The 14,490-nt window shown below is 40.2% G+C and overlaps 1 protein-coding gene across 3 annotated transcripts in view; it reads left to right on the forward strand.

The window, feature by feature from the left end:
- The window catches only part of ccnd2.S (cyclin D2 S homeolog), a 127,469-nt gene extending 123,629 nt beyond the window's left edge, over positions 1 to 3,840 (forward strand). For 2 of the 3 annotated variants that reach the window (XM_018254469.2, XM_041587726.1), the window contains exon 5: positions 2,880 to 3,840. In XM_018254469.2, coding sequence (XP_018109958.1) covers positions 2,880 to 3,035 — 156 coding nt within the window. In that variant the 3' untranslated portion in view covers positions 3,036 to 3,840. 3 annotated transcript variants of the gene reach the window in all.
- Positions 3,841 to 14,490: the final 10,650 nt, after the last annotated feature.

Genomic DNA, 14,490 nt, shown 5'->3' on the forward strand with positions numbered 1-14,490 from the left:
ACACTCCCTTCCCAGAGACTATTATCCCACTGTTACTATAGGCACCATCTCTCCCTACTATACCTGCTATCCCACAGTCACACTCCCTTCCCAGAGACTATTATCCCACTGTTACTATAGGCACCATCTCTCCCTACTATACCTGCTATCCCACAGTCACACTCCCTTCCCAGAGACTATTATCCACTGTTACTATAGGCACCATCTCTCCCTACTATACCTGCTATCCCACAGCCCCTTCCCCGAGACTATTATCCCCATTGATAAAACTTGTCTATTTTTCCTTGATAAATGAATGGTACCTATAGTAACACAGGTGCATGTACGACCTTCAGTAGCCAAGGATTGTGTGAGAAAGATGTCGAAAATATTCTAAATCTCTGCAGTATTCGGTGTATTGAGACATGTAGTGACATAGTTACGTAATATTTACTTTATACTTGATCAGTTCAGAAATAATGAATGGTCATTTATTAAATTAAACTCCTTTTACTTGGGCCTGTGACACCAAAGGAATCTGCTTTATCCAGTTTGTGGGTACTCACACGATATCTTGGGTACACACTCACACACACACTAACTCGCCTGAAAAACCTGCTTGTTAATATTCCGAGGGCGTGAAGAACGCAGCACATTTTCTTCCTTCCCCTGGTTTCTAATCTGTATGAAAGTGCCCAGGAGAATGGGGAGTACTGTACACAGACTTGTTCCCACGCTAGGTCTCAAGCTTCATTCTGACTGTAAATAATGCCCAGGCATCTCTGGAATTCCATCTATCTTGCACCATGAAAGTTGATGCACACATATTAGATGTTTCGGCAGGCAGGTAACCTCAGACTGGGTGGCAGCTCGCACATTCTCGAAGAGCGAGAGGAAATCTAACGCAGACATTTTGGCTCGTCGGTTTAAAAAACAGAAATACACAGTTAATCGACTTCTCGTTCACATTTTAAAGGGACGGGTGTCTTCTTTGTTCATTTCCCCTTGTATTCGTCTAGTGGAAATTTTAGCAGATGAACATATAAATATATATATATTTTTTTTTACTTCATTGCCCCAGAATTCTGTGAAGGTGCGACTTAACTAAATCACCCCTATGTTGAAAATATGTTACTTGCCCTTTACGTTTGCTCATAGCCTGTGTATAATTACAATAAAACCTGGCCCGCATAGGTATTCTCCTGTACATAGCACAATTGTGCAGGAAGAACAAACAGAATATTTGCCCTTTATTTAGAGCTGTCCTTATGAGTTGCTGGCTTAAAAGATTTTTGGAATGGGCCCCTGAACGTAATCAGGTGCTGGTTAATGACCACATTGCTGTCATAAAGGAGAACTAAACCCTAAAAATGATTATGGCTAACAGTTGTATATTTTATATAGTGAACTTATTGCTAAAGTTCCAGCTTGTCAATAGCAGCAATGATCCAGGACTTCAAACTTGTCACAGGGGGTCACCATCTTGGAAAGTGTCTGTGACACTCACATGCTCAGTGGGCTCTGATTGGCTGTTGAGAAGCTAAGCTTAGGGCCCGTCACTAATTATCCAGCAGAAAATGAGCTTCCCTGGCTGTAATATAAGCTGATGCTACAGGTTTGCTGATTATTAAATTCTGATGCTAATTGCACTGGTTTCTGTGCTGCCATGTAGTAATTATGTGTATTAATTACTAATCAGCCTTATATTGTGACATTTCTATTCTATGTGTACTGTATATTGTGAGTGGGTCCCTAAGCTCAGTAAGTGACAGCAGCACAGAGCATGTGCAGTGAATCAACAGAAACGAAGATGGGGAGCTACTGGGGCATCTTTGGAGACAGATCTTTACTGCTAAAGGGCTGTGGTTGCCTTGGGCTGGTACAGAAGAACAAAACATCATGTTCAACATTTCTAGCTACTGCTTTAGTTAGACTTTAGTTCTCCTTTAATGGATTTCCCGCCGGGCGACTAAATCTCCCCAAATCTTCTCGTCTGTCTCTGCCCTTAAGGATTTCACAGGGATCCTTTGCACCTTTTCTAGACAGCCACATGGCATTCCTGGAAAAACCACAGTACAGTGCTTAGAAGTGAATTACATTGTTTTTTTTTCTCTCCCCTGGTGTAGAGAAAAGCTGATGCGCTGCTTTACACCCCTTGTTGGTGTGTTAACTAGATTGGCGTTTCTCTGCTGGTGTATCTACACAAAGCATATCTGCATCAGGGGAGAAAATGACCCCTGCCCCATTAGCCTCAACGCAATCGTTAACACTTTCTTGTACTTAGGATAAGGATAAGTAAACCTTAAAAATAAGTGAATGTAAAATTGATGAGTGCTATTCTAAGCACTTTAGCAATGTACATTCATTATTTATTTATTTTAAATTCCAAGATATTAGGGATACATGTGCTGTTAATATGAATGAATTTTGTTCCAACAGCGCCACCTGCTGGTCAGTTTCTGACCAGTCTGACCACCAAGTAGTCAAGGAAGTTGTCAGGAGAAAGAAAGAGGCTGCTCTGATATTCTTCTGCTTAGGAAAGATTTGAGAAAGGTTTCTAATTGTTTTCCTAAGCAGAAGAACATCAGAGCAGCCTCTTTCTTTCTCCTGACAACTTCCTTGACTACTTGGTGGTCAGACTGGTTGGAAAATAACCAGCAGATGGCGCTGTTGTAACAAAATTCATTCATATCAATAGCGCATGTATCCTTTAATATCTTGGAATTTAAAAAAATAAATAAAATAATGATTGTAAATTACAAAAGTGCTTGGAATAGCCCCCTCATCAGTTTTACAGTCACTTATTTTTAAGGTTTACTTATCCTTTAATGCAGGGGTCATTGGTAAGAATACTTGTTTAACACTGACTTAATTTCCGACCTTTTCTTTTGTGTTGTCAGGATTGCCTTAAAGCTTGTCAGGAGCAGATCGAGTCGGTGCTGGTGAGAAGCCTCAGACAGACGAGGCAACAGGCACAGCAAAGAAACTCGTCCAAGTCCGTGGATGAACTGGACCAGGCTAGCACTCCTACAGATGTGCAGGACATCAACCTGTGAGGAGTTCCCCCCGCATCAAAAGAGCCTTTAGAGTTCTTTTATTTTATAGAACAAAACAGTTTCTATCTGTTCCCAATTAGAGAAAAAAAAAAAAAAAATTTAAAACTATTTTAAATACAAACAAAAACCAAACAAACTGATTTTGGTGCCTGCAATGTCCTGTAGAAGGGAAACCCACCATATATCTGATTGTTGTCCTATGATTATATTTTGTCCAATTGTAAAGCTTGCGCTTGTGGTTTTAAAGGAAGAAAAAAACAAAACGCAGGCCCGTTACTATAATCGTTAATGTTATTATTTCTCAGTACCTTGTAGTCGCCTTAGATTTCGGAGAGAAAATGAGCGTATATGCATTTTCACAATAATTATTCTTTTTAATTAGAACGCAAAGGCAATAGACTAATGGATTCTAGCCAAGAAAGTAACGATCCCCCGAAAACGTTTCCACCATTATTTCAAGATTTACTCGGGATCTACTTTAGAGGTGCTTTTCTGGATCTCTTCATTAGTTCTGTTTACTCTTGCTGTGTCTGGTAGCTGCTACCGAAGAAAACAATGCTTTATTCTTTTTTTTTTCGCAAGCCTAAGGCAGGTTTTTTTTTCGTTTTGTTTTAATTCGTTTTGACTATTTTGTTGTTGTTCGCTTTCCCTGCTTTTCTTTCCAAATTGTTTTGGTCTCCAATATGAATCGGGGACTAAAAAGATGAGCTGAGATTCTACTTTGATTAACTGTGGACCAATCCAAAATAAGGAGTGCATGTTTATGGGGTGGGTAAAGCGAAAATATACATAATTTTAAGTGTTAGTATCCTTAAAGGACCAGCAAAAAATTTCTAAAAAAAAATTCGTTAGTATGCTATGAAAAAAACACACCAACACACATTAAACTTTAAAATCTCTAAGTCTTTATTTGGAAATAACTTACTGAAACTCCTCTTCAGAAAAAGGCGATTGGGGGATCCATCGTGCGGTGCTCGATTTCTCCTCCCTGGCTATCTCCTATAAGGAAGGCAGGGAGGAGAAATGGAGCGACGCACGATGGATCGCCTTTTCTGAAGAGGAGTTTCGATAAGTTATTTCTTAATAAAGACTGTGACTTTAAAGTTTAATATGTGTTGGTGTCTTCTTTTCATAGTATATGAACAAATTTTTTATTAAAAATTGTTTGCCGTTACTGGTCCTTTAATGTATTTTCTTGTACATATTATGAGGGCATAGCTGTAGCTTGTGCTGTTCCCAGAAATGTCATCTTTACAGGTGTATTAAAGGAGACTTATAATGTACCATCTAATTAAAAGAAGAAGGAACGTCATAACCACTAGGTGGGGGGATGCCAAATGTTCGGTGATTAAAGGGGACTCGTCACCCAAAGAAATTATTCCAAATCCTATTTTATCATGTAAGTCAAGCAAAATGAACTTTACTTACACTATATAAATTATTTAAATCTTGTTTCATTCAGTCTGGGAATTCATAATTATAACATGCAGAGAGCAGCCATTTTGTGCACACTAAGGCAAGCCTTGTATCATCTCAGAATCTTGTTTGTGCACCAGAATGGGGGACCTGATGTCCATCCCCATGTCCTGGCTACACAATTAAATGTTGAAGAGAACGGGGGAATGTGGGGAGGGCAGTGGCATGTAGGAAGTGCTGAATGGAAAGTGAAAGTAATTGCCTAAGGCATAGAGGAGGGGCAGACAATATTTGATTGACAGCTGAGATTTTTAAATGAGTTTACAACAGCTATGAATGCTTTAATAAAAAAAAGAATTTGGATTTCATGTTTAATTTGAAAAGGACTTTTATTATACAGCTTTTTATGTCTGGGTGACAGGTCCACTTTAAAATCTCTAACCTTCAGACAATTGCTTTTCAAAGCTTAAAACTGCACCAGCCCATGGTATTAATGTAGGAGTTCCATGATATCCTCCTCATTTTGGATCTTCTCTTTTGCCTTGGCCCTGGTCTTATGTTAACGACAATGATCACCCCCCTCGGTGATTGACTTTTCTTCTTCTTTAATGTTCTTCCCAGGGAGAACCTGGAAACTTACTGAACATGAACTGTTTTTTCATGCTTCCATGTTCAGGGAAGTGTCGAGAGTTGAGGCTACCTGCTTCGGTAAATCAAACTCCGGCCCAGAAACTAAGGGTGCTCAAGTTACATCTCCATGATATTAGCTGTATTAAAACTAAGATTATGAAATCTTGGGTTGAAAATGCAAAAGCACTCTGAACAAATTTGCATTATATAATAATTAGGGATGCACCGAATCCAGGATTCGGCCTTTTCAGCAGGATTCGAAGAATCCTTCAGCCTGGCCAAACCGAATCCTAATTTGAATGCAAATTAGAGGTTGGAAGGGAAATCGCGTGACTTTTTGGCACAAAACAAGGAAGTAAAAAAAAATGTTTTCCCCCTCCCACCCCTAATTTGCATATGCAAATTAGGATTCGGTTCAGTATTCGCAAAATCTTTCGCAAAGGATTTGGGGGTTCGCCGAATCCAAAATAGTGGATTTGGTGCATCCCTAATAATAATAAAGTATATGTCTCCACTTCTATTTAGAAAATTCAAATATAAACAGCATTCATAGAGAATAGATTGAATATAACTAGGGATGCAGCAAATCCAGGATTCAGCCTTTTTCAGCAGGATTCTGCCCAGCTGAACCGAATCCTAATTTGCATATGCAAATTAGGGGTGGGTAGGGAAATTGCGTGACTTTTTGTCAGAAAACAAGGACGTAAAAACTTTGCATATGCAAATTAGGGTTCGGATTCGGTTAGGGAATTCAGCCGAATCTTTAGCGAAGGGTTCGGCTGAATCCAAAATAGTGGATTCAGTGCATCCCTAAATATAACCCTCTCACTTTTTAATTGGATATACAACGATACACGACCCTGAGTAAAATGAAGAATTGACCAGTTAACGACTGTTCCTTATGAGGTCAACGGTAGAATCTACTGGTGTGCGGGCCGACCCAATACCCGCGGGACCCGGGGCTGACCTCGGACCCTCTTTTCCAGGGGGGGGGTTAAGCTCATCTTATTGCTCTCCCCGCCCACGACCTTCCAAATGCCAACTTCCGGGTTGAGTTTTTATAGACTCGCACCTCTCGCCGTGCCCCTTTCGTGACGTCATCGACGGGGCGGGTCGCGAAGGTCTATAAAAGTGACCCGGAAGTCGGGCTCGGGCGGGAGGTCGGGTTGCGGACCGACCCACACATCACTAGTAGAATCGGTTCTATATGTAAAGTGGATTTGTTGTGTTCCAGGTCTACAAAGTTAGCATTGTTCTAAACCATTTCATTCGAAAAAGCACTTTGATAATTGTTCCTAAGGGATAAATGAAGTGGTTTATGAAAATGATGCTGAGCGCGTGACTTTTTTTTGCTGACCAGCGCACCCTCCACTGCCAACGTTTATATGATTTAGGGTGTCGCTGGGTGTTACGATTACCTGTCTTGAAAGACATTCCTTTTAACAACATTCCGGATCCAGAAGAAGAAGTTTGTTTTAGTATCCTGAAGGTTTCTTTCCCCCGTATTTAGGCGCATTGGGGCATTCTCCATTAGCCCTGCATTGGTTTATTCCATTTATTAGAGTTGCAACGCCCAATGCCCTAAAACGCGGCATCACCTTTATTTTTATAGAGGCTTTGCCGTTGTCCTATAGCAAATAGCTGGTGACAAACAATGCGCCAGTGTACTTGAATTTCCTTCTTATATCAAAATTAAAGTTGCCCCAGTGATTTTTTTTTTCTGTTTTTTTTTTTCTCCCCAAAGGGCAACTTTTTTTGCACAATTGAAAGAAACCGTTAACCAATTCTTGAAGCTGTTTCCGATACTATTGAGAGCGCGAAGCTTTGTATTGTGTGATCTCGCCATGGTTTTCGGCCATTAGTGCTGGCAAAAAAAAAAAAGGATAATGATTATATATATATATATTTTTTATTTTATTATTTGTTTTTTGCGCTGCTAAGGAGCTATGATTTTTTTTTTTTTTCGTTTGTTTTCATTCTTATTCACATTAACAGTACTTAGCTGTATTGTTTCACTGAGTGTGCTGCTATTTTATAAACAATTTTATAATATATTATTTTACTGCTTAAATTCCCAATCCTGAAGTACATGGTTACGTGGAGATCCGAGTTTGATTTTACTGGAAACGCCCACGTATAGGTTTTTTTTTTTGCCCCCCCCTGACCCCAGTAGTGGATTAATGACTTGATCTTTTTTTCTGTTTTTGTTTCTGTCTGCAACCTGTGACGTTTGGTAACCTTACCTCAGGTTTACTGGATACAGAATGGTTCCCTTATTCACAATACTTCACAAAATGACCGTTTTTTTACTGTCCTGGAGCCGCGTGCGTTAGTGCAAAGGCAGCTGGACCCAGTGCTTGCACTTTTTTTTGTTACTCATCCCGTTTCCAGTTGGGGGGATGCAACGTTTAAGGGTAAAACATTCCCAATTTATAAAAAAAAAGGGTGTATTTTCCATTTATTTCTATTCTAAGTGCATTCTAATTTACTAGGCTTACATTTATGAATGAGAGCAATAATATTGGAAGAGGTGTTGAAACTAGGGATGCACCGAATCCGGGATTCAATTCGGGATTTGGCCTTTTTCAGCAGGATTCGGATTCAGCAGAATCTTTCTGCCCGGCCGAACCGAATCCTATTGGTTCCTTTGGTTCGGTATTCGCCCCAATCTTTCGTGAAGGATTCAGGGGTTCGGCCAAATCCAAAATAGTGGATTCGGTGCATTCCTAGTTGAAACAGTCAATGATCATGCCCCAGCAACTGGGCAGTTCCTAGTTATGAAGACAGGTTTTCTGCGACCAATAATTTCTACTCTTTTGTGTTCTGCACAAAAGATTCAGTGGGAGCACTTACCCGACATCACTTGGCTCGGCTACACCTACAACCGCCATCCCATGTGGTAAAGACGTTTCCAGGAAGAAGCAAAAACAGAGCACCGAGGAAGCCAGGGTAAAAAAGTCGAAATTTATTTAGTAGACAGTAGACGCATGTCAGAGGTCTTACGCGTTTCGAGGCTCCCCGACACTTCATCAGAAGCTTCATCTGAAGAAGCATGAAGCGGGCAGCTAAGACCTCTGCTGTATTTGGAGTTTTTAATGTCTACTAAATAAATTTCGCCTTTTTTACCCTGGCTTCCTAGGTGCCCCGTTTTTGCTTCTTCCTGGATACGTCTTTTGTGTTAAGGGCAATAAATGGAAAATACTCCCTTTTTAATCATTAGATATATTTCCCTTTTAATACAGCAAACATTCTGCAATATTCCCATATAGTGTGCACCACTGCTTTCTTGATTTATGACCAGCGTCCCCCAGTAAACGAAGCCTGAAGTGTAATGATCTCCCCTTTTAGTTGAAACAATAACCCAGAGTATTACAGTACTGCTGCTAATTACACAATTGGGGGGGCGATGATATAGCAGAAAAGAACCCGGGGGTTTGAGACTACATTGGGAATGGTTGAAGCTGCTTCTCTGCATGTTGCATAATGTGCAATGTTTGGGCTAGCGTCACGAGGGTTGGATTGGCCTAGTGCGCTGCAGGGGTTATTTTCTTAGAAATGAGTCTTTTAAGAAATGTCCCGTGAGATTACTAATTGTGATCCAGGATCTCCCTTCCACTAGTGAGAGACAAACGGCACTAGCTCCTGACCACACTTAGCTACATTATAATACACAAAAAGCCATGAATATCTTGTAAATGATATCCTTATAAACGGCGACTAGTGATGTCATCAGTTATAAACGGTGAGTAGTGATGTCATTTTTGTCACATGCCTCACTAAAACTTGTGTATTATAATAAATAAAGTACCCCTTGCTGGAAAATATCAGAATATTAAAAGTTACCTCGAAGTTTCTTCGGCCTCTTGCTTTTATATGGTCATGGAACACCTTGGTGACTTATAATATCCTTATATTTTACAATAGGGGGTACTTTATTCACTATATACTAATTGTGCTTGTGGCCCCAGAGTGTGAGTCTGGCTTACAGATCCATTGTGCATAAGCTGAGCGGTCTACTTTTTGCCTGTGACTTCCAAGCAGTATAATTGGCAACTAAGTGTCTCTTCTGCGTGTTAACCGGTAGGTGCTTTAAGTCACGTTCCATTAACCGTTAATACTATCCTCGAAGATCGACACCCCTTTAATAGACCCAGTCTGGTTCCATAATTGGCCATAACAAAAACAAAAGTGGTAGCAGCACAGAATTACAATTTTCTTTTACCGGTTTGCTAGGTATTTGCTAAAGATTGTCATTATCTTTACAGGCAGGGGGGGGGGATTATCTAGTTTAGGAGTTAAGGGAAAAGATAAACAAGCCGTGTATGTTTAAGATGTAAAAAAAAAAAAAAAAAAAAATGCACAATTTTTTTTTCTTAGTAAAGAAAAAAAAAAAAAAATAGTTGATGGGCGTACGGCATTTTCACAAACCGCTTCAGTTTGCTTGGCCTCCGTTTTCAATTTTTCTATAGTAGTAATCAGATTAAATGAATGATAATCTTATCCTAGTGGATTTTTTTTTTTTTTTTTGGATTAAAATAATCACTAGTTATGTACTCAGTGACAGTATGTAGCTATGAGATAGCTGCTAGACAGACTGCAAAGAATCCAGTCTTGCTAAGTGAACGTGATTCCTTATAGAGAATTAAGCAGGGGATTTAATGCACAAAGATGGGCAGGGATTTGGGAGGAAGGGGGTTTCTACACCTTCCTTGGCATCTGTGTGGTCTTGGACATCCGTAGGGCAGAGACACGCGGTCAGATTGGGGGAGATTAGTCGCCCGGCGACAAATCTCCTCTTCTGGGCGACTAATCTCCCCGAACTGCCTTTCCGCCAGCTAGAATGAAAATCGCTGGCGAGATGGCACTCGGAGCACTTTGTTTTCCGAAGTCACCTGAAGTTTCCTCCTGAGATTTGTCGCCGGGCGACTAATCTCCCCAAGATGCCTTCCAGCCGGCTAGAATGAAAATCGCCGGCGGGATGGCACTTGGAGCACCTTGTTTTCCGAAGTCACCCAAAGTTTCCTTGTGTGGCTCGTGAGATTTGTCGTCGGGCGACTAAACTCCTCTTCTTCGGGGCAACTAATCTTCCCGCCAGCTAGAATGAAAATCGCAGACGGGATGGCACTCTGAGCGCTTCTTTTTCCGAAGTTTCCTCGTGAGGCTTCAGACAACTTCGGAAAACAAAGCAATCCGAGTGCCATCCCGCCGGTGATTTACATTGTAGCCGACGAGAAAGCAGTTCAGGGAGATTAATCGCCCGAAGAAGAGGTGATTTATCGCCGGGCGACTAATCTCCCCGTGTGTGTCTGCCCTTATCCGTATACTAGACTGCCCACTTATGATATGGAAGTAAGATTATTTGCTAGGGTGCTCTGGTTCTAAGTACACAAAAAACATTCACCCCAGTAATGGCTTATATAGGTCGCTTGTTGCGATAATAATACTAAAGTGTTCTGGAAATAAGAAAGTTATGTATTAGGCGCCAGGAAAGGTGTAGCTGTCAATGATTTAAATCCACACGAAACACATTCTAATTTTAACTGTCTTGTTGAGTTTACCAGAAAAGTTAGAAAGTATGCTTTCCTCTGAAGAGTATTGGGGTTAGAACCCGCTTGAGTTGGAGTCCTGCTACGAGGAATAAGGGTTTCTATCCAGTCTCTTATCTACGTACCTAACTACCTGGTGCGAAACAGATAGTCGCGCGTAAGTTGAGAATGTGCTACTTGTTTGTGGTAATTGCTTAGAATTTGGAAAATGTAAAATAAATAAGTGAAAAAACCTGGATGTTTTTTTTAATAAGTATTTCATTCAAGTTGCCAAAGCCAGAAAACTCTAAATTGTAAAATTGTTTGAGGGCTTAAGAGAAGTTTGCTAATGTATACTTGCTGCTTCAAATGGAAAAAAAAAAAAATCAAAAAAAAAACAAGTTTCTGCTAGTCTATGTATTATTTGGAGTGGATCAAGAAACCCGTACTATTTATTATTGGCTCTCTTATTTTAAGTTTAGTTTATTCTTATAATAAATTTACTCATAAAACTGGAGTGACAACACAAATTCCAAAGTTTTCTTTTTCATTTTTTTTTAAATTCCTTTGAATGGAAATAAGAACCTTCTGGGAGCCCAACGCGATGGGAAATCTAACCAGCTGGGTCCTTTTTATCCAACCCTTTCTTTAGTTTTAATAAAGTTGCCAAAATATCCAAAGTAGGGTTATGAAGGAAATGTACCACTAGTGGGGAAGCCGGATATAAGGGACAATAAATGCTGAAGTACATGTTGACTTTGGTAACCAGAAAGAAACAATTCCTTGAACTCCAGTCTGGGCCACAAGATGCTGCTTTCTGGGACTTTATGGTATAGAGCAGTGATCCCCAACCAGTAGCTCTGTGAGTAACATGTTGCTCTCCAACCCTTTGGATGTTGCTCGTAGTGGCCTCAAAACAGGTGCTTATTTAATTCCAGGCTTGTTTTTGTTGTATAAAAAACAGGTGCACCGACAAACAGAACCTCCTGTAGGCTGCCAGTCCACCAGGGGCTACCAAATGGCCAATCACAGCCCTTATTTGGCAGGAACATTTTTCATGCTTGTGTTGCTCCCCAACTTTTTATTCATCTGAATGTTGCTCACGGATTAAAAAGGTTGGGGACCTCTGGTATAGAGAAACATTTTACCCAGCGTGCAGAAGCAATGGGGCAGCTTTGTCACCTGAAATTACCTTTAGCTGGTTCGTAAACACTGCTGCTCAACCAAGTTTACTGAATTGCTACTCTAAGAATACTTATATTAATCATCCAGCAACATCATGGCTCCATTGCCCTGCCCTGTGTATCATCACATTATCAGCCTGAGTTTTCCAAAACAATATGCCTACCAAGAGTTATAATAGCAGACCAGTCTCGTTTGAATCTCTTAAATAAGTTAAAAAATAAAGGTTTCAGCCTTTTGGACTACATATTGAGCGGGACTCTAGGTTGTATCTCCATGAAAGGGTTGTGCTGTAACATCTAGATACCTAAAAAAATGGATCAACTATAATAAATCCCTTGGTGGCATAGTCATACCAGACTGAAAGTCGTTGGCTTCCATGGTGGGGTTAAAGCTTATCCAAACATCAATTAAAGCCAGAGGTGGGGTGTTACAATAGATGTCAGGCAATCCATCAGAATGATCCAGACTGAAGTTTGCCACCACTCAAAGCTTAGAAAGCCTGTAACAATCATAAATTATTGTTCAGTGAATACTGATTTTTTTTTTTTTATGTTCCACTGAAAATTTCAAGAAATGTAGCATCCCTTGATTAAACGAGACGAGCTGCTTTGCTTTCAAGAGAAGCAACAATAAGCCATGTAGCCAATTGAGAGAGGTTTCCTGGACTCATGGAAGCAATGAAAATTATGAAGCCTCTTATTTCATCCCCTGAAGATGGGACACTACAGTTGCAATGCCCATTCCGAGACTCTTCAGTGTAGTTGCTAGGCCTTCTTGACTTAAGGTGGCCATACACGTAGAGATCCGCTCATTTGGCAATGTCGCCAAACGAGAGGATCTCTCCCCGATATGCCCATATGAGGTGGGCGATATCAGACTGATATGATCTTGGGCCCAACGATCGGCTCATAATGCAGGACAACGGACGGTCTGATCAAAGGACCGCATCAACGAACAGATGCAACCGCGATCTGACGGGATTTTTAGTCCTGTCCGATGGACATCTGGCCGACTTTCAGCCAGATATCATCCAGGGAATCCAGTCGGAGGGCCCCATACACGGGCCAATAAGCTGCTGACTTTTATCGGCCACCTTTAGACTGGTATAAATTTGTGAACCAGACACGTAGTTTGCATTTATTGTCTCTTGACTATCCCTTAAAGTCGGCTATTTTATGGCTGATACTGTATATTGTACCGTGGCCTTTAGATACGTTTTTCCAAAGCAATATTGGTGACGTGTAATTTATTTTGAAATCTAGCCTAGGTGGATGAATTTGATTGACCACAAAATTCAAAAGGACCGTTTCTTCTCGTTTTGAAATGGACAATCTACTTTCTGCAGTCGGTTGAAATATTGTTGTTGCGAAAAAACGAGATGTAAAGACGTGGCTCATTCTTCTGCTCTATTCTGGGTGTTGTAGTTGCAGCCTTTGCAGATTTTTCTCGGCCTGTCAAGGTCGTAACCTGCCAATATTGTGTTATAAATCGAGTAACCAAATGTTATTTTAAAAATGGTTTGTTCAGTTTTCTGGCCACATTTTTTAAATTTTTTTGAATGTCACCTCCAAACCAATTGGCCAGTGTTTTTCCCACCTTGTGCCTCAATCACTCTGTTTTCTCAACTTCTTTTTGTTGCTTTAATCAAGTTTGATGCCATATCCAATTCAATGTTACTCTCACAATGTTCGTTAAAAAGAAAAGAAAAAAAAAAAAGAAGACGACGTAAAAAAAAAAAAAAAAGATGCGGAGGAGAATACGGTCAGGGGAACCTAGAAAGTGTAGTGACAATAATATTACAAGTGAATTTTTAGCAAGTATGTGAGGATTTCTGCGGTGGACAAGACTGATGTAATAATGTAGTTGCCATTACATATGAAATGGTCTTGTCTGTTCAGTGTTACGTTGTTCTTTATATTAACATGTTAATTGACTAGAGGGATTCATGAAATGTGTTTGGAGGGTATTAAGTCTGCTTTACGGGCAATAAACTCACCTTGACCTAAACAGCCGCCTTTGTTTTTATTCACCCCGTTTCTATAAAAGGGCTTTTCCTTCAGCAAATAAAAATGAATTATCTGAATAACTTGCTTTTGGCAGATGGGGAAAGTAAAAGATTGTTAAATACTAATCCAATCGCGCATTCTAACGTCTCAGGAATGCGCTGAAAATATTTACAGTGAAAAAATATCAGTGCGGCTGTCGTTGGAGTGATTCACAGGCAACAAAAAAGTTATTTAAAAAAAGTTCCATTAAAGGAACTCGATGTCCTACTTGAATCCATGAAATAGGGGGTTTGTTTAACCCGTTCTCATTGATGAAGGGCAATTGGTTTGAGTAAATATTCTCTAGAAATGTGGCAGGTTAATAGTTATAGCCGAATTGGGTTGAAAAAAAAGACAAAGTCCATCAAGTTCAACCCCTCCAAATGAAAACCCAGCATCCATACACACACTCCTCCCTACTTTTAATTAAATTCTAAATACCCATACCTATACTAACTATAGAGCTTAGTATCACAATAGCCTTTGATATTATGTCTGTCCAAAAAATCATCCAAGTCCCTCTTATAGTCATTAACTGAATCAGCATCACAACATCACCTGGCAGTGCATTCCACAACCTCACTGTCCTGACTGTGATGAACCCCCTACGTTGCTTCAAATGAAAGTTCTTTTCTTCTAGTCTGAAGGGGAGAC

The sequence above is a fragment of the Xenopus laevis genome, chromosome 3S (assembly GCF_017654675.1).
Source record: "Xenopus laevis strain J_2021 chromosome 3S, Xenopus_laevis_v10.1, whole genome shotgun sequence".
Taxonomy (NCBI): domain Eukaryota; kingdom Metazoa; phylum Chordata; class Amphibia; order Anura; family Pipidae; genus Xenopus; species Xenopus laevis.